This window comes from Solea solea, chromosome 12, assembly GCF_958295425.1.
Source record: "Solea solea chromosome 12, fSolSol10.1, whole genome shotgun sequence".
Lineage (NCBI taxonomy): Eukaryota > Metazoa > Chordata > Actinopteri > Pleuronectiformes > Soleidae > Solea > Solea solea.
Genome location: NC_081145.1, coordinates 22,865,973 through 22,886,941, shown reverse-complemented (window position 1 = coordinate 22,886,941; position 20,969 = coordinate 22,865,973). Strand labels below are relative to the sequence as shown.

General features: G+C 41.7%; 1 protein-coding gene across 1 annotated transcript; it reads left to right on the top strand.

Moving 5' to 3' along the window:
- Window positions 1-253: 253 nt before the first annotated feature.
- wnt2 (wingless-type MMTV integration site family member 2) lies at window positions 254-20,809 on the top strand. The gene is made up of 5 exons (XM_058644697.1): window positions 254-793; window positions 2,954-3,174; window positions 8,840-9,117; window positions 10,713-10,977; window positions 17,917-20,809. Exons 1-5 carry the CDS (start codon window positions 708-710, stop codon window positions 18,120-18,122), a joined length of 1,056 nt encoding a protein of 351 aa, XP_058500680.1. The 5' UTR covers window positions 254-707; the 3' UTR covers window positions 18,123-20,809.
- Window positions 20,810-20,969: the final 160 nt, after the last annotated feature.

Below are 20,969 nucleotides of genomic sequence, written 5' to 3'. Positions count from 1 at the left end.
TCATTTTGGGCAAATTTGACAATAAAAATTAAATTGCAAAAAAAACGGTTCCTTCTCTGAAGAGAACATTTAAAATCCAGGTTTCATTTGAATTTCCAGAGTAAACAAACTCGTACTTGATTGTCTATTATGGTCTGTGACTCAAGACCTTTTTTTAAATTGTTATTTGAATGAGAGCGAGTTCGTACTCTTCTTGTTTTCCCCTCGGGAGACAGTGACAGGCTGAGGCTGCAGGACAAATAACCTCCCACAGCTGGCTGCGTCCCTGAACGCATCGGTGCAGTCAGTGTCAGTGGAGTCTCCATGCGCTTGGAGCTCCGGTCTGGACGCGGGCCAGAGCCTGTCTGGTATCAAACCAGCCTGAACAGATACTCTCAGACATCTCATTTCTTCACCTCATTCCTGAGTCGGGACTCTGCCCACCCCTTGTGTAAAGCAATTTAAACCTGATAGGACATCATCTGCCTATCTCCTCTGAGAATCTCCTCTGGACTGTTACACAGCAGCAGCAGCAGCAGCAGCACTGTGGAGTCTGAGCCACGCATGGCTTTTACGCGCAGACCCGCGTCCACGCACTGTCCACCAACTGCCGTGTGAGACGCACTTTAATGCAAGTTTGAAGTTGTGACTTCTCTCATGCTCCATATTTGACCCCGATCCGTGGAAATGCTCCGTCCAGATCCATAAAGGACCAACGACTGGTTAATATGAACTTAATGCCAAGTGGAATATGTTTTTATTTGTCTATAGCAATCTGCTGGCTGATGGCCGGGGAGGTCGATGCGTCCTGGTGGTGAGTAAATTCATCCAATTTTTATGTTTTTATTTCTTATATACTTCTATCTTCATTCAAATGCCAAGCAAAGACCTGTTACTATTTCAAACTGCCACGTTTAAATAACTCTTCAAATTAAGTGTAATTTGAGTTGGGTCAGTTATTTATATTATGGGGAAATTGCACGTTACTTAATATTAACATGGAAATATGACAGATTATAGCCTTTGATTAGTTTACTGTTTACAAGTAAGACAACAACAAAACAAGACAGAACTATATAAATGTGATAATATCATGACCAATAAGCAAATTCAATTTATTTAACTTTTATTTATTTAAAATCGGGTGATATTAATAATTATCGCGGTAAAATGTGAGATAATTAAAGAGGAAGATTTGCTTCTGACTCAAAGTTGAAGAAACCAGTTAATTGTGGTTTCCCTCATTGTTATGTTGTTATTGAAGAAAATGATATATGTGTATGTATATATATGTATATACATACATATATAGGAAAAGTAGAAAAATCTCATAAATGGCCTGAAGACAGAACATTTAAACAAAGATTTTTCCACAATAAATAACCATCTGACTGTCTTCATTTGCTGGTTTTTCTCTCGATAAACTCTGTTTAATGAATATCTGTGAAGTGAAGAGGCTTCACACTGACTCTGAACATTACTACACAAACAGATTTCATTTATGTGCTCTCTCTGTCTGTGCAGCCTGTGTGAGTTTGCATGTGTTCACGTTTTTTAAGCAGTCTGTCATCGTGCACTTGTGCAGGTACATGTGAGTGTGGACTTGTTAGGAGAGATTTCAACACTTTCTCTTTGCCTTGTGTCTTCAACATTGTTTACTCTGAGTGTGCCCCGTGTCCAGTCAACGCATTTCATTTATGCTGCAGCCGTACAGTGCAATATCAAATCCAATTGATGTATTAACACATGGCAGAATAGTTTAACAGAGATGTTAATTTATCTGTTCCTACTCAATTTGTCTGGGATATAATTCAATAGTAAAAATGGCAATTACTTTTCTTCAAACAGTGTTTGTGTGCTGATATTAACACATCTAATCACTTTCAAGTATTTTACCACAGAGTACCAAAGTTTTCTCTGTTGAACAAGAAGGTAAAGAAAATAGCTTTCTTCGTCTTTCATTTATAATCTGAGAGAAATAACCAATTGACAGAAATATCCATATCAACTGATTTAAAAATGTCTATTAGCCTATAACATTATTTCTCTATTACCCGTCATTCACTTTGCTGCTAGTTCAGGCAAATGAACAAATATATTATTTATTTATTTCTTCCCTTGAAGTTCCAGTGTGTGAGAATTAGTGACATCTCATGGTGAGACTCCCTCTGCTCACTCCTTTTCCAGGTGTGTCAGGAAAACAACGTAGCCCTCACACATGAAACACCTGAATCAGCTGATGTTTCCATAGATACAGATGTTTTAAAGTATAATATATATAATTTGTAAGACTATACTCATCATGTAGATATTAACCTGTTCCGTCTTGTCTTTTCTGGAGAAAACTGTAGAAACATGGTGGCACGATGGTGGCCTCCATCACAAAAGAGCCTTGCTTAAAATAATTATAAAAGTCTTCTTCTAAAGTCATGAAAACTAAAGGATTTTTATTTAAAGCCATCACACACTTCTACAAACATACCTATATGAGTTACAGTATATATTTAGTAGGTGTGGGTCAAAATAGTGATTTGGGGATATATCATCGTCCTTCCTTGTGCATGAAAATCAATGTTTTAATTAATAAATTAAGGCGCTCTTTAGTAAACAGTCCCTGCCAGTTTCACTTGCCGGCTGCCTCTAGTTCATGTCTCAAATGAATGAAGGAAACTTGGGTGCAAGTTACCTGGCTGAAGACAACAGGATAACGGGATAATGACTTTATGCACTCTGTTCTCTATGTGATGAATAAATAGAGAAATCCTGCACTTTTAACTTTCTACAGACATTTTGTTTTCTAGACAGATATCGCGGCTGTATTGTGATATTATTGGTATCGTGGACCATGTGTCACGTATTGTATGATGAGGTACCTAGTGCTTCCCACCTCTAGTGCCTGCCAATAAAACCTTCTGAATGATGGAATGGGCTTAGAAAATGATTTAACTTCTCCACCTGCCCCTCTGCTCTGCAGGTACATGGGCACACTAGGCTCTCAGGTGATGTGCGACAACATCCCTGGTCTTGTGAACAAGCAGCGCCAACTGTGTCGCCAACACCCCAGAGTGATGCAGGCCATTGGGGCCGGGATGAAGGACTGGATCTCAGAGTGCCAGCATCAGTTCCGCAGCCACCGCTGGAACTGCAACACCACCACCAGGGACCACAACCTGTTCGGACGCCTGCTGCTACGCAGTGAGTGGAGGGAATGTTAGACGTGTGAGGGGACAGTCAGGAAAAATAAAGCATAAATTGATTTTAGAAACTGATTTTGAATGAATAGGACTGTAATTTTACTTGCACTCACTAATTTGGAGCCGTTCATATCCATTTCTGTTATTGTGTTATGTTATACCAGACTGAGACATGGATGCTCACTCTCACTGGCTGCCAGCAGGGACACAAGGAAAAACTGTTTTTATTCACATAAGCTTAAAAATCAATGCTCACTAAAGTCTACAAAATCTTAAAAATGAGTTTTCTGCTGTGAACTTTAAAGGTTTTGACGTTCTGTTAACCGTTCCCTCCCCACACCAAACTCCATAGAGAAAATCAGCTATTTTACATCATGACACACATTGAGTTGTTGATCCACTTCTGCCGCCATCAGTGAGTTCAAACGTGTTATTTTGTGACTTTTGTGTTTGAAATCCATAATTTGGTTGTGACATAGTGACACAACCTTACCGAGGTAAGAAGAAGTGGTATTAAGCAGGTAGCATCAACTCCAGTGTCTTCACATGCTAAAAATTTAGATTTTCTGTATGGAGTTAGGTGCATGAGAGTGAGCAATTAACAAAGCAAGTCAAATCAGTTTTTGTCAGTTAGTATCACAGACAAACACACTGCAGAAAATCTGAACTCTCCATCAAAGCGAACACCACCAGAACATTTGTGTTCGTCTTGAGGTGATGTTGTGGTATTGTGACGGTCCATGTTTCACCCCCTGCAGTGCTGTAAGTGAGATGCAGGGATGAGGTGCAGAAAATGTGTGTACAAAGCATCTTCTTCATGACACACTGACCTGAGGTGCTGTCAGGTGCCTCTAACACTACACAGCTACTAGAATCCCTGCTACTGTATACGCTGGCTTGTGTTTCCAGGTCATTGTTGGTAACCTTTTTTTTTCGGCGTGGGGGCGGGGCAGCGTGAATCATGATATGTGTTACAGTACACCCATCTGTTTGCACTCACAAACATGTTTGACAACACGCCTGAAGTTAAAACAAACAAGTGGTTGGTTTTATAAAGTGTGATAGATTTACTGCAGAATCAAATCGTCCTCTTTCTTCACATACCATGTCTCTATTTCTCTCCGTTGCTCCCTCTCTCTCTCTCTCACTCAAGTTGGATCACATTCCACACCACGTCTCACTTTACAGTTGTACATTTATCATGTCAGTGCAGTCGACTGGTTTCTCCGTCAGTCTGTTCTTCTGCCGGGGGCGTCAGCGTTACTCGGTATTCAGTTACAGTGCTGTGTACAGATTTTTTTGCTTATGCAAGAAAATTTACACAACAGTTTGGACAAAGGGGTTAGTTGTTTAAGGATATTCTTAGGCAAAGGCACTGACATTTTCCACTCAAAAGTCCATCGATTATTGGTCAGTAAAAGAATATTCACAAGTTTGTTCAATTATTGTTTTAGCGAAACTATATTTTAATCCAGTTAGGTCCAATAGGTCGATTTATTTCCAATAAGATAATTTGCTCTCTCATCATCCTCCTGTTTGTCACATATACTTCACACACTGGTATGGTGACATTAGATTAAGATGGAGCAATAGATAAGGTGACTCTAATTATTATTATATAACTTATTATTTTCTATGTCAATTTTGGCTGAATGATTTTGAATAAATATCTAATTGGGATTATTTTGATTTATTATTATAGGAATTGCGATATGATGCCGAACTGTATATCAGTTAAAAAAAGACTTTAATTGTTAATCATTAATCTCCAACAGTTAGCAAAGAAAATTTCCAAAATCTCAATATTTTATAGAGTGGTCTTTTTCCTATTTCAGTCCAGTCTGCGCCCTGGTCATGCAGGAAGTACTGAACTAATCTTATTAATTAACTGATTCTAATGATTCAGCACACCGAAAACAACTGCTTTGCTCATCACTAGTTTGTGTCTTTGTGTTGTGTTGGAAACAACGTCACCACACATGTTGAAGAGGTACTATAGTAAATGAAAATGACGTGTGTGATATCAAACTGAGTAGAGCCCAGTAGTGCTGTACTACTGGGCACTACTGAAGTGTATAATGGAAAAGCTCCATTAGTCCACATTTTATATACAGTCTATGCTTCAGCTACTGATTCAGTGATCTAATTACTCTGCACTCAGCTCATTCAAAAGAGGAATGGCTGAAATATTGACTCTTTCTAAATAGAGCTAATCTCTGTACTTTGAAGATGGCCGTTGGTTTGTTAGCACTGTTTATGCTCACTGCAGAAGGCGTGTGATGTATTGGCCATTGAGGAGGCCAGAGAAGATGCTGTCACGCAGCCAGTGACTGAAATAATGAAGAAATGAGTGTGGATGAGCGGTGTGTCACGACAGGTGAAATCAGTGCAGAAGCGTTCCGTCAAATCTGATGTGTCACTGTGTGTCTCGGGAGCTAAAATCACTCCGTTTCCACCGTGAGGACTTGTTATAACAAGTCATAATCTTTTTTATTGGACCTGGCGGCCTGATGTTCCTCTCCCATGCCCTGAGATTTAACCTGCAAGGCGGATCCTTTGACTTATTCTGTTTCATGTTGGGGCCTCTAATCAGCTGTGTGGTATTCAGACCTCCCACCCAGACCCTGGCCATGTCACACAACATTATCACTGCACATCGAGGCACAGTCAGAAGCTTCTTATTGTCAATGTCAGGAGGCTAATTTCAAACAATTACACAGGAGTTTTTCACCCCCCAGCATTTTCCTGATTAACCTTGTTAGTAACGCGCAACTTAGCTGCTTAAGTCATTTGTGCACGCTGGTCATATGGAACCAGAATGTACATGCTGATATGTTTTCATCTCATTTTTTCCCCACAAAACCCAATAATAATAAACAAACAAATCATTAACAATAAAGAACAAACTACAAAAATCAGAGCAGACAGCAGTGGGACACATTTTGGTGAGGAATGAAACAAGAACTCAAGTTTAATACCTAATATCTAAGCTTTAGTTCATTAATATAAATAAAGATGCATGTTTGTGTTCAAATGTTCAAATTTGGGCCATCAAATTATCCTGTGAGTTAAGTGCTTTTGCCCATTTTCCAGAATACCTTTAAATATCTGGCAGTTATTTACAATTTACTGCATGATAAAATAGTGTATAAACAATTTAAAATTAAGAAAAACAAAACGTTTTTATTTACAAAAACACTGTAGTTGCACACAAACACCAGATTGTGCGTGTTAAATTAGAAATTTGAACAGTATAAAACATATTTAAGATCATATTTATGTCCAAAAATAGGCCAAATAAATTGAAACTATGTACAGGCTTTTTTCCAACTCTCTCCTCTCTGGTGACAAAGACGCTAATTCACTGGCTTCCTGCAACAGCACGTGTGAAATTACCGTAATAACCACATGGTTTTGGTTTTGACTTCTTCTTCTTCTCAGCGTTCAAAAACAGCTGGAATTTTTCCGATTCAAGTAGCACAAACTGTTGCGTAATAATGGTAATGCAAAGTGCGCTTGCGCAATCGTGTCATCTGCAATATGCTCGGTGTTAAAGTGTTAACATACAGTGTTATGAATCCTTACTCACATTAAATGCAACTATTTGAAATACAAAGAAACATTTTTACATTTTCTGGCATCTTCATTTGGCTGAGGTTGAGTTTTCGTGTGAACTCATATTGGACATTATAGTTTTGCACATAATCAGATGTAAATGAAATTCACAAACTTACTTGCAGGTGCATGTCCTGGTCCTGATCGTGTCTGCAGGTGCTTGAATCCCCAGCCGTGCTCCACAAACTAAAGAGGAGTGTGAAGCAGAGAGAAACACAAGAACAAAATATGATGCAGAGAGATTCAATGACGTGACACTGTGCTTCGTTTCAACTCAGATTTAACATATTTTTACAGTGTGAAATTATAGTTGTGGGCAGCTTTATGTTCTGTATGTCAAACAATCTGCATCTTGCATTGCCGTCACACTGTGTGCCTTCATGTGCCTTCACACAGACACACACACACACAGGTCTTTGATCCCTCTCAGATCTCTCCTCTGCTACATGGAGGGCAAAGATAAGAGCAGATATCAGGGCATTGCTGGTAAATCTGAGATGTTTATCCATCTTGGAAGTAGATGAAGGTTTTTTGTGTGTGTGTGTGTGTGTGTTTTTTTTTAATTCTAGTTCTTGCGTGAAATAAAAGCCTCACAAACAAGGGTCATACAGGTAGCAGTAACTTCTGAAAGATCGTCAGAGTTTCTCATGGTTTTAAATTGTGCTATCGGCCGGGTCAGATGGATATCGCGAGATGAAAGTGTTGTCAGATTGATAGGGTTGGAGTGATAGTTCAGGTTTTTTGAAGTGATGTTGTGTGAGGTACTGACACAATCAGCTGAGCTGTGTACACCATCTTTGCTGAGTCTAGCGTAAGACAAACACACACACACAAGCTCTCAGTGAAAACTGCTCTCACTCTCTCTTACACACACACACACACCAAACTCCATAGAGAAAATGTGTGATTTTATATCAAGGCATACAGGACTTGCTGATCAATTTGCCTCCTTCAGTCATTGCAAATGTACTATTGTGTGACTTTGATGTTTTGAAATATTTTGTTCAGATTTATTGGAGTGACACAAACTTGCCAATGAGGTTGCAGTAGGCGAGCAGCTCCCATGTCCGAATGAGCTTTGCAGTATGGTGCAGTAGTGGTTTACAAACTTCAGTCTGTATTTGGGGGGGGGGAAAAAGGCTGTTAAAAATGAGAAAAGGTGATGAACAAACACTTATATGACATAATTATTGTTATAAGATTTTATTATGTGAGCCTTTAGTTTAGTAGCTGTTAATTTGTACGTCTTGGACGAGTGTCGGTGTCTCAGGCTGGATCTCGAAGCAGGGGACACAGTGCAGTCAATGTTGACTGTTTCAGTACCTCATATGACCACACATGAATAAAAAATACACGGCCACTTTTAACATAAAAGAATAAATGATGCTACAAATAATGCTCTTGGTTTTCAGTTACTGGTACTGTACTGGTTTTAGCTGCAGGGCTCTGTCCACAGGTCATCTTTGAGTCACAATGAATGAAATAGTTATTGGATGAAAGTGTTTGCACACCAACTCCCAGTGGGTCCCAAAACACTGGGTAGGGGCCACAGAAAATATATATTTTTAAGATTTATTAAATCACAAAATAAAGATGTGATTCATTTATCAAACATATACTGTATCTCTTTAAAGTGAAATAAGTTGATAAATTATTTGGAAAAAATGGCAGTAAAAATGCTATAATACACAATTTATATTGTAAATTGGGTGATGATAGGTAGATAGGTAATCATCTTTAAAAGGTGGTTTCTGTATAAAATGTTTTGGAAAAACTGAACTAACCTGTGTGTGTGGGAGGAGCTGTTGTATTTAAGCCATGACACTGATCGTTGTGATACTAATATAGATGTAATCGTGCTATGATTTGAGACGTTTTCACGTGACTTCTAGACATGTGTGATCTTCACAAACCACAGTTGACACACATCATATTTACGTCTTCTAAGTTTTCAATGACTTTAAGCTTTGAAGGGAATCAGACACTCATATTCACCTTCTAATTTATTTTATCTTTAATCATCTTGATTTTTTCTCTCTCTCTCCCCTCAGGCAGCCGAGAGGTAGCCTTCGTGTACGCCATCTCCTCGGCCGGTGTGGTTTACACGTTGGCGCGAGCCTGCAGCCAAGGGGAGCTGGACTCCTGCTCCTGCGATCCCACTAAGAAGGGCTCGTCGCAGGACGCCAAGGGCACCTTCGACTGGGGCGGCTGCAGCGACCACGTGGAGCACGCCATGCGCTTCAGCCAGGCCTTTGTCGACGCCAAGGAGAGGAAAGAGAGGGACGCGCGGGCTCTCATGAACCTGCACAACAATCGAGCCGGCAGGAAGGTGAGGGTGCTCTCACCTGAGAACTGAGTCACCTGGTAGAAAAGAACAAACAAAAAACTGCAGTGAATCAAGAAGAGTTAAAGTCACTAAACACTAAAACCACTGTGGCAAACTTGGCAGCAGCCTCATAAATACCCACCTGTTATTCTGCATTAGATCTTCAGCCATAATGTGTTAATGGACATTTAAATCACGTTACATGTTTTAAGAAATCCTTAAGGATCAGTAATATTCAAATGTACAGTATTTTGCTTCGAGGATAAGGGAAAAGATTTTTTACTTGAATTTTCACATATTTTTCTCAACAAATACAGAAAAAGGTTTAAAGGAGAGAAAAGGAAAATATAACAAAAAAAAATGAATATATGAAACAATAACATTTAAATAAATTAAACGAAATAAAGGCTAGAGGGGTTATTTATAGGTTTGCGATGATAGGGATGTAGGGAATAAATCAGATTCAAAGCTGAGTTCAGGATAACATAATAGCATACAGACATGGAGAAATGTGTTTTCCAGCATAGAAACAATGTTTGTTGAGATGCTGTAAACCTTCGAGGAGAATATTCTTTAGAATTATGAGAAAAAACTGAAGCATTTTAGCATCGTCACATCAAAAATGAAGCTCTCAAAGAAAAGAAGACTATACGTCTGACTGGTTATGTTTTGGAGCCATTTTGCTTTGTCTTGCGTGGGACGCTCTAAAAACTATTTAGGGTCAACTGGAGCAAAAACCCTGCTCAGTATCAGAAAACTTAGTTTTCTCCAACATGACAAATACCCAGAGCACACAGATAAAAAAAACAAACCAAAACAAACAAGAATGGCTCATAAAGAAAACAGCAGACTTATGAAATGATCCTCTCTGAGTCTTTATCTTAATCTTATTAAACATCAATACAACGTGGAGAAGGAATTCAAACCTGAGACAGCTGGAGCAGTTTGCTCAGGAGGAGTGGGCTTAACTACTCACTTGGCAGTGACTGCGAACGGTAACGGCTGTGCAATAAAATTTTAAGTGAAGGGTCCCATCATTTTTGTCCATGCCATTACAATTAGTTCCATTATTTAAAGCCTTTTTTGTGTTAAACACGGAGTAAACATTAAACAGTAATGGGAAGCCAATTACTTTTGTCAGTTTCAAGTTATTACAGAGATTGTTGGGCACCAGAAAATGTGTCTCCATCTGTATAAGTAATCTCATATATAATCATCATGCATCAGCCCAGCGTCCCTAACCAACCACTACTCCACTGACTGAAGCTGAGCTTCTCTGGGAGTGATGATTTTTGCCACATTCAACCACCGTAGTGCTCACCACGGTCAAGTAAAACAATTCCATGCCATCCAAAAGAAATCATTTGAAGCTGAGCTTCCACTGGGTTTAATGCGCTGTGATGCTGCCAGAATGTACGAGAAGAAAATTGTGAGAAACAGCTGATTCTGAATGAACTGTCGTTATATAATTGATTGTTCTAGCGCACTTTTTGTGATTAAATGTAAATAAAACTGTCCTGGCTGTCTCAGAGTTATTGCCTCTGGTAGATAATGTATTTGTGATCAACTCTTTGTTTCTCCCCTGTTTTCTGTGGCAGGCAGTGAAGCGCTTCATGACGCTGGAGTGTAAATGTCACGGTGTCAGCGGGTCGTGCAGCCTCCGCACCTGCTGGTTGGCGATGGCCGATTTCCGACGCACCGGCGACCACCTGCGGAAGCGCTACAACGGAGCAGCGCAGGTCGTCGTCAACCAGTACGGCACTGGGTTCACCGCCGCGCACGCACACTTCAAACGGCCCAGCAAGAACGACCTGGTGTACTTTGAGAACTCGCCGGATTATTGCATACGGGACCACGAGTCAGGTAAACATCTGTCATCCTTTGCCTTTAACAGAGAATCTGCGAGACAGTCGCCGCGTGGGTGAAGCAGAGCTGTCAGATGGAATGAGATGGAATTAATTCACTTGAAACCGCAGACACACCCTGACAGATCCAGGCCAGCGATCACTGACATCTCTGAGAGGCTTTCAATTCTGTGTATATAGACCTGAAATGTCAGGCGTCTCGGTTATTTGGTTCCACCTGAGTTCAAACGACTCTAACACAGTTCTCAGCTGTGCAAATGAACCACACTAAAGTAGAGTTCAGCCTGAGAGGATGAGCGTGAACAGATGTTTCTTGAGCATTTTTTCAAGCTTCTGATCAAAGATATTCTGTGAAATCTTTCAGCGGGTGAAATGTTCTGTTCAGTGTCTGATCTGATCAGAATTAGTGAGATTGGTTGGTAAAAGTTTATATTAGGGTTTTTGAAGTGTGGTTGTTGACACTTGCATTGTCTCTCGGTGAAAACTGCTTTCAGCTGGGACTAAGTTTTTACCCACTTTACAAAATGCTCACCCACTAAAATCGATGCGTACTGAAGTCTATAGTAAATTGGGAATATGTTTGCACTTTATATCTCACTGTTTGACAGCATTTTCCAACAGCTCATGCTCTCACACCAAAGTCCATTGAGAAAAACAGTGTTTTTCTTTCTGGTACCTCCTGCGTACCATGATGTAAAAGTGCTTATTTTCTCTATGGACTTTGCTATTGCGACAAAAGTGATAAACATGTTCTTCAGATATTGTAGACTTTAAGCACCGCCAGCCACCCCCAGGTTGTCTTCACAGTCAGTGCCATCCTGTCATGTCTCCACGCTTTCTCTTAACTGTTGTTATTACAGAGCCAGTGGGTTTGACATCCTGCTACTGTAGCTTTTGTAGCTGCAGCGTCAATCACAGTTCCAGCTGTGTGGTGATTAGTTACAGCTTTGTGTGTATTTTCTGTGATTAAACTAAAAGCTCCTGACATGAGACAGTAGGTGGTAAAGTGATCCCGGAGCTCAAGTATCGGCTCCAGAAACTCTCTCTCTTCTCGTCAGTACTACATTTTAATTTGTAGTTGAATTTTTCTTTCAAGGAATGAATACATGATTAACAATGCACCATACTGAGATTCATTTTAGTAAACAATTCTGTTGGGTTTTTACTTGATTGACTCAACAAAACACAGGCAAATACCTGGAAGAGATTTCAAAATGTACACTCACCTACTCAAGTGTCAGGAGCGGCGTCCAGTGAGGTCTTCTGTTTTAGTCCACCCGTGTCTGGTATGCCCAGATAATCTGTGTTCACTGGGGATTTTCTCTATGTTTTGGACCATTCTCTGTAAAATCTAAAGATGGTTAAATCCCAGTTTCTGAAAATGTGTGACCATCCTGTCTGGCTGCAACAACCATGCCATGTTCAATGACATCTCCACATGCATCATAAGGACGTAGACGTTAACTATGAACACACCTCCATTAACCCTAATTAATGGGCAAATTTTCTGTCCACATTACAGGAAACTTCCGTAAAATTCAACTAAAGGGATAACTAGAGCTATAGACGTGTTTGTAGCATCAGACATGTGACCTTATTCAGTGGTGGAAAACCATACTGGAACGTACTGGAACCACGCTACAAAATGCCAAGCAGGTCACACTTTACTACAAAGGTGTTTGCTTCCATGATTGATAACGTTATTTGAGGTCAGAGGTCATATTTAGTGAGCTTAACAACAGATTGCTGGATCGCTTCAGAGCAACACAGAGTTACATGACTCTCTATAGCTTCTCTTCTTTTTACACTTAGTTTACAATTTACAATTGTTACAATAACCATGTTAGACAATCGAAATGTGAATAAGACAATGAAATGAGTTATCATGACATAAAACCATTGATCCTAGACTAAACTAGACAAAGTCTAAAATTGTCAGACCCACCTGCGCTAAAAGAGAGAGAAAATTGTGACACCCCTCATAGAGAACTGCTTTTATAAATGAGGTTTAGCACCTTTAAATCACATTTCTTCCCCTTTCTGATTCTCTGTTTGAACATCAGCAGGTCGTCCTCTGATGCGGTGTGAGTGGCTGCTTAGATATTTGCGCTAACAAGACGTTGAACACTTGTACAGTTTCAATAAAGTGACAGGTGAGTGTGTACGTTACACAGGGAGAGTGAGAAGGAAAACAAATGTTTGTGTTTGAAAACTGTGAGAGAGAAAGCTAAGACAGACACAGACGGAGAGAGTGTGTGTGTGTGTGTGTGTGTGTGTGTCTCAAAGAGGGTGATTGCCTGCCAGGCAGCAGATGATCCGTGGCGATCGGGTGTCGGCCAGTTTAAGAGCCATTACACACTTCTGTAGGCTGAAACCTTAGAGCAGCACACATCACTATAAATCACCTTGTTGCTCACACACACACACACACACACACACACAGGTTTGTGCAGCTATTGTTCTTAGGACACTGCTTTGACTTGCATTCATTTATGCAGCCTAAACAAAACCTAATCTCAAACCTTAACCATCACATGAATGTCTAAACCTAACCCATAACTAAACTTTACAATCCTAATCCCAAAATCTAATTTTTACCCTAGAAAAACCTCTTAAGCACACAAAATGTCCTCACAACTTTAGGTTTAATTTAAAAATGTGTCCTCTCAGTCCACTACAGACAAGTTCACATATACACACACACACCTGAGGGCACAGATGTCCAGCTAAAGGAGACACACAGCAGGGGCACAACACAATAGAACAAACACACTAGGGGGAAGTCTGGAGTGTGTCTCCACGATTCGTCTCCTCCGTCCTTCATGACTGGAGACAGTAAACTCACACAGGCCACCTACTGAACACACTGCTGTACATTTATGTTCACACACCACGTTACTTTCTATTTTGTCTGTGTCCCATTTCAACATCATGTGTCTTCACTGTTATTTAAGGCGTCCCCACTAACACTAATACTCTTTAAGGACAGTATTTATGAATACGCACTATTATTTGATTAGTCTTTTACTTAATTGGGGCCCAATCACGAATGGCAGGGGCTGAAACGGCAAATTTGTGTGAGGAACTTATTGTAATCATTCAGATTATTATTATTATTATTATTATTATTATTGTGTGTCATTACGGTCATTTTTGAGGAGGTTGCATATAAACTCTTGAAACTTTGCTCGCAGGTCAGGTCTGGTGAAAATGCGATATTGGCATTGGACTCTGACCCGTGTGACTAGGTGATCCTTTTTCCTGATGTTCCATGTTTTCAGGCCTGTGTCTCAGGCTGGTTCTCGGTGCAGGAGTCGCTCACAGCGCAGTCAACACTTCATATAGTGTTTGTTTCTATTGCCTCAGACTTTAAGGACCCAATGATGAATTATTTAATAGACAACATAACGTGAAAGGTGGCACACTCTGGTCCTTTTACTTCCCCTCTCAAATCCTTTTTACCTCTCACCTCCTGATGCACCTCAAGATCTCAGGGCCCCATTAGGGAACAAGAAGAGGCCTCCCAGAAGACATGAAGGTTTTATGGACTGTGTACATGTAAGCAGTGTGAGGTAACACACTCACACACACACACACACACAGTGTCTGCTGTGAGCCTTTCATGAGAACCTCACTCTAAAGAGCAGCTCCCCTGGGACACACACACAGAGACAGGCGTGTTCAATCGCTCTCAATCCTGAGTCATGACACATACTGTACACGGAATCACACTGTGTCATTTAGACACACTCACATCTCCCCATACTTGTGAGGACATTATGAATTCCCCAGCACATTAATCTTAACCATCATCTCTAATCCAAACCTGAACAGAAAGTCTGAAAAGAGGTCACTTTTTTGACTTTTTTGCTATGGAGCTCCCCCTACAGTTTGGAAGTAGATATTTTTACGACACCACCGCAAACGTCCATCCATCTGCTTTATCCTCACTGTCATAAAAACTCATAACTGACGCTCCCCCTCTCACTTGTTTTCAATGGAGCTTCCCTGCTTCACAGTTTTCTCTGCTCCTTTTCTGCAGGCTCTGCAATGATGAACGTCTAAAGTAACGCTATCACGTGTAGTGCCATGAAGCAATCCGTGTTTCTCGCAAAGGGAGACCTCCTCAGGACCTCCTGAGGACCTCCTGGGGACTACAGGTTGTTGATCCTGATCTTGCAGGGCTGGTTTTCCACTAAAAGACAGTAGGGGGAGTGGAGTCAGCCCCCAATCTCACCGTGTTTAACCATCACGATGACTCTGACGTAAACCTCAAAAAGCCCCTTAAGCTATTGGGACATTTTACAATGTCCTCAAAATGATGGGTTTGAACCAAACTTGGTCCTCACAGCCAGGTCACGTCCGTCCACTAGAGTCCGCATGACGTAAATGTCGTCACCCGGACCCTACGTGGAGGGCACACCTCTAGTTTGGTTCCCCAGCAAAGCATGCACACACATTGACTCCGCATGCTCCCTGCGTGCGCACACGCACACACTATCCAGTCCAGTCTTGTTTTGGGCCAAAAAACAACAAAGAAAGTGGTAACCATGGAAGCGTACTTGAGGTTGTATGAGGAAATCCAACTATAGTACCCCCACACACACACACACACACACACACAACTCAGTGCTCAAAGGAAACAAGGAGACACACATGAGGGCGAGTTCCCGGTGAGAAATCCCCACCACTGCTGCAAATGTTATATGAGGATGAGTTCACTGATGCAGACCCATCAAACTGCAGGCTTGTACACGCATGCGCAGCATGACCCAAAACCTCATCAACACACACATTCTTGTACAGCCATCTTTAGGAAGGACACTCATAGACACAATGCACTCTCCAGTCCCTGACATAAACCGAATTCCAACCTTAAAACCAGGTCTTAACTTATAAACTCTAACTTATAAAGCGTGACAGAATGTCCTCACTTTCCCAAACTGTTCCTGCTTCTTATGGTTTTGTCCTCACAGAGATACACACACACGCACACACATGCACACACACACAGAGAGAGAGAAATATGAGGCACAACAATTCTTGAAATACACACTTTGAGTTATTCTCTCTTGGTCTTCCTCCCATCACACTCACTGACAAACCTCTCAAAGACATGCAAACTAACTATCAATCATGACACACACACACACACACACAGACACACAGGGCCTACAGAGATGTGAGACGGCCCCTCTCTGCCTCTTTAAAGTGTGAAATCAATTTCCCTCGGCACCGGTGAGGCTCAGGTGCTAAACTCATCTCTCGGCGCCCCCTCATCTTAATTCAATAAGCAGACGCCAAGAGCGAGGTCTTTGAGAAGGACTCTGGCCGTGATGTCACCCCTAGCAGTGCAGAATACCGTGGATGACGGGCGGGCGCTCTGCCAGAGAGGGGCAGGGCTTCAGGTCGTGCCCAGACATATTACCTGGCGAGAGAGCGGCGCGCAGACGCTGTACACACACACACACACACACACACAGAGCAGAATGTAAACACCAGCAAATTCCAGGACAATGTTCGAGATGGTACTTGAAGTCAATACATCATATTTTTTTTTTCTCTGAACCTATATTTATACAGGAGACGGCAGCTGAACACACACACACACACATGTTCTTCAGTAACACTCCTCAGTGAGACAGTAGCATGTTCAGTCCACAGCAGCACACACTTTTCAGCAGGAATTGTATTTTAAACGTCTTCAGTGGTTACACACGACACACTTGAACTAAAACATCAGCTGTTTTCAGCGTCTGTCGTTCATCTGACGTTTAATCTGGGAAAGAAATTTGCTGAATTTGTCTGCTTGTAGTTCAGCTGTGTTTCCACTGAGTGGAACAGTTGGGATTGGTACAGAACAATACAGAACAGTTTTTTTGGAATAGCACCAAAATAACAGTCCCTACTGGTCCATTTATTGGCACCCTTCCCTTTGGGTACCAGAGTGAAAATGATACCGGTGGAGCTAGGCCGGCTCCACCCACAGCAGTCAGCTGTTTGTGGGTTAGGGTTAGGGTTCTTCAACACCCGCACGTCTCGTTCATGCAAAGCTCGACGTCTTCGAGCAGGGAAACGAAGAGCTGCTGGGTGTCCTCCATTGTTGTCCGTTGTGTCACATCCGATGTCGTTGTTTGTCGTCACGCTACGCATCTCACTGACACAGCCCGCACCACACCTGCCAAATAAATGCTCACACAAAAGTCTGATCGAAAAAGACGTAAAGACGGTAAATATTCCAAAAACAGCCGCAGATATTTGTCACTGAACACATGCTGTCGTCAGATGTGAGGTTTATAATGGTCGCTCTTAATGAGGCTGCGGTGTTGACTCGAAACAAAAATAAACACAGTCATGACCTCTGCACACTGAAGACAAGAGAGTGAGGTTGTACAGTCAGTGTGTGTGTGTGTGTGTCTGCAGTAAAATGAAGAGCTGATGAAGAGTGGGAGCGCGGGGCCGACGGCTCCTATCATCAATCTCTCATCTCTCCGTCGTCTTAGCGTTCATCGTCTTACCCAGACGCCTCCTGTCTCATCTTCACTGCGCGGGCCGAGCTCTCCTGCCGCGCTCCCATTGGCTCCCCGTAAACCGATAAACCCTCTCTGATTGGACAAACGGGTGGCTCAAATTCTGCCGAGTCACATTCCTGGTGTCCGTCTTGGAGCAAGGGTCACTTTTCGGTGAGGTATCGGTGAAAGACGCCTGAAATCCTGACATGGAATGAATCTCACCTTCTTTTTTTTTTTAGTCTGGAAGAATCATTGTGAGTGTAAACTATGTGAAATATTCAGGAGGATTGAGTGGCAGAAGAGACAGATTAATCAAAATAGTTGATGATTAATTTAGTCATTAATTGTTATGGCTCTGATTCTGACTGTTGTGAATAACGTCCTCAGTCCTTCAGTTAAACCTCTCTTTCTGTGTCTCTCTCCAGGGTCGATGGGGACAGGGGGCCGCGTCTGTAACAGGACGTCCCGCGGCGTGGACGGCTGCGAGGTGATGTGCTGCGGCCGGGGCTACGACACGTCGCGGCTCAGCCGCACCTCCAAGTGCGAGTGCAAGTTCCACTGGTGCTGCGCGGTGCACTGTCGCGACTGCCAGCAGCAGGTGGACGTGCACACGTGTAAAGGCCAGACGTGACGTCACTGGACTCAACCGAGCAGTCACTCACACACACACACACACAAAGGATAGTGCATAGACTCCACCCACCCCCCCAACATCACCTGATCACCTGTCAATCAAACAGTAGCTCGTCTTGTTGCTTTTCATCCCGTCTCGTGGTCTTTTATCTGATGATCCAGTTCCTCCATCTGTAAGATATTAGTCGCATGTTTGTTCACATTGTCAGATAACATTTAACCTGACACATTAAAACCAGATTTAGAGGTGGATTTAAATCCGATTCGGATCAGTTTTCTACAGCGACACATGACGACAATGTCAAAACCAGTGCTGGTACACAGTGGAGTTTAGAGTCTTCTAAATACAATCAAAGGCCACTTTATTAGGTACACCTTCAATTGCTTATTCATGCAAACATCTCATCAGCCAATCACATGGCAGAGACTCGATGCCTTGCGTTTAGGGAAGTAGACGAGGTCAAGACGACCTGCTGAAGTTTAAACCAAGCCTCAGAGGTGTGGTCCGAAAAAGAGAATATCCAGAAAACAAACCGCCTCGTTGATGCCGGCGGTCAGAGGGAAATGATCAGACTGCTTGGAAATGATGGAATTACAAAAGTAACTACAGACGATGTATGAAGAAGAGCAGATGAGCTGCAGCAGCAGATCACAGCGGGAACACTGAGGTGTCCTGTGTACCTAATAAAGTGGCTGCTGCTGAGTTATTCTTGTAAAATTGAGGAGTTCTACACTGTGACCTGACGGGGTGAGTTGATGCTCCTCCTATTTTTCCTGCATCCTTTAAAAAAAACAAACAAAAAAACACTGCAAATGTGGTCACACCTACGCCGTTACCAAAGCAACCCATGCAGATAAGGTCGGTCATGTTGGCCTCACAGATCTGGTGTCATCACTTTAATCTGCCTGACAAGATCTGCTGTTGGACACAGACAACCTGTGACAGTGACGCTGCAGTCAAGAGTTTTCACACCAGGAAACAGAAGCAGCATAATCTGATCTGCCCTGGGTCAAATCGACGCTCTGTAAGTAAACAGAGGAGAAAGAGGCCCCGAGCACTGACACGCTGAAATGACATCTGACATTATATAATCTGTTATAATGGTGTCACTCTGTGCTGCCTTTGACACCAGGTTAATGTAAAGCAGACTCAAAGCCACCATTGTTTGTTTAGCAGCAGCAACAGCAGGGTTGCCAGGTCTGAGTGTCTGCAAAAAATAGAGCAAATGTAAAAAGCAACTCCTTGTTAATAAAACTATTCAATCAGCCAATCACGTGGCAGCAACTTAATACATTTAGGCATGTAGAATGAGCAGACTGGTCTGAAATAACAGAAAGACAACAGAACCTCAGGATTGCAGGACAACATGTCAAACCTTGAAGCAAACCGACTACAGCAGCAGCAGACCACTTTATTAGGTACACGTGATACCTAAAGAAGTGTTTTTTTTACTTTTTACTTCCAGTACATTAACATGAAATCACCAAAACAAACAATCTCAATCCTCCTCCGCTCACTCTGTCACTGCCGATTTTAATTATAACCTAAAATCTGTCCCATTATTCTGACACGACATGGATCAGCGTTGTTGATGTGATTGTTGGTAACTTACCAATCTGTCCACTGTCCGGTTGCTGCAGCAACAGTTTAACATCCTGTACACACAAACACACCTACAGACAAGTTACTCATTCAGTGTGAGTCTTATAAAACCAGCACCAGGTGTGGAAAGAGCAGACTTTTATAGTGTCTAAGTGTTTTACTGTCCTTTGTCTAAAGGTGTAAAGTCTCTTCTTCCTTCACTCTATTTATTTACTCTCACAAATGTAAAAAAAAAAAATCTATTTGTTAATAATCTGTTTTATAAACCTATGATCACAACAATATTTCAACACATTTCTTTGTAGATAAGTGGGTGTTTTTCATCCTTTACTTGCAGAGTTTAATCAGACAGGGCCCTGTGTGTGTGTGTGTGTGTGTGTGTTTGAGTAAATATTTTTGTAAATTAAAATCAGATTATAGTTTATGGAACCATTTACTGGAACCAGAGAACGCACAATATCATCAACAATAAAAACTGTTTTAACGAATTCTTACCGCACCGACGCAGCTGCGGTTAAAGCGGGAGCCAGCTTCCTCCCAACTGAGTTTGAATACAACAGGGCAAACAATAAGTCGAGTCATATTTACCAGCCAGTTAATCTGGAAAGAAAATGTTGAGGCTTAGAATGTGCAAATAAGGAAATCTTCATCCTCCTGTGTGGAAAGAAATATTCATACAGAACCACATCATTGTTCAGCCTCCTGAGATGATATTGTACTCACAACACACCGACTGCAAATATTAGAATACTGCACTCTCCAAAAACGATTTCCTGCCAATCACTACTTCACAAATCCTGGTGGTGGCGCTAGATGTCAGTCGAAAACGTCTTTTTTCGATGCAAAAACACACAGAAAGGCTGGCTTTATTTAAAATTCCTAAAGGTGAGGGAGTGAAGTGGAGAAGAACGTGAAATTAGAGCAGCTGTCTGCTGTGAGGCTGCAGTACCACTGACACAGAGGAAGAGGGCGACAGAGCGCAGGACTGTAGCTAAACCAGCTCTGCGTTTGTGAACAGTGACGTTGAAAATATTGCTTTGAAACGTCATTTTCGAACACTTAGCAGCTGTTTTAATCATTTAAATTGGCCATGGTGGTTCGTAACCCTTATCACAAGAGATATTTTTAATTATTTTTTAACTGAACTCAAGCTAAAAATGAATGTTTAAGCATCACCTCAGTGTCAGTTAGGACAGTAGTGAGTGTAGTCGTGTCGTGTTCACTCGCCTCCTCCTCCTCCTC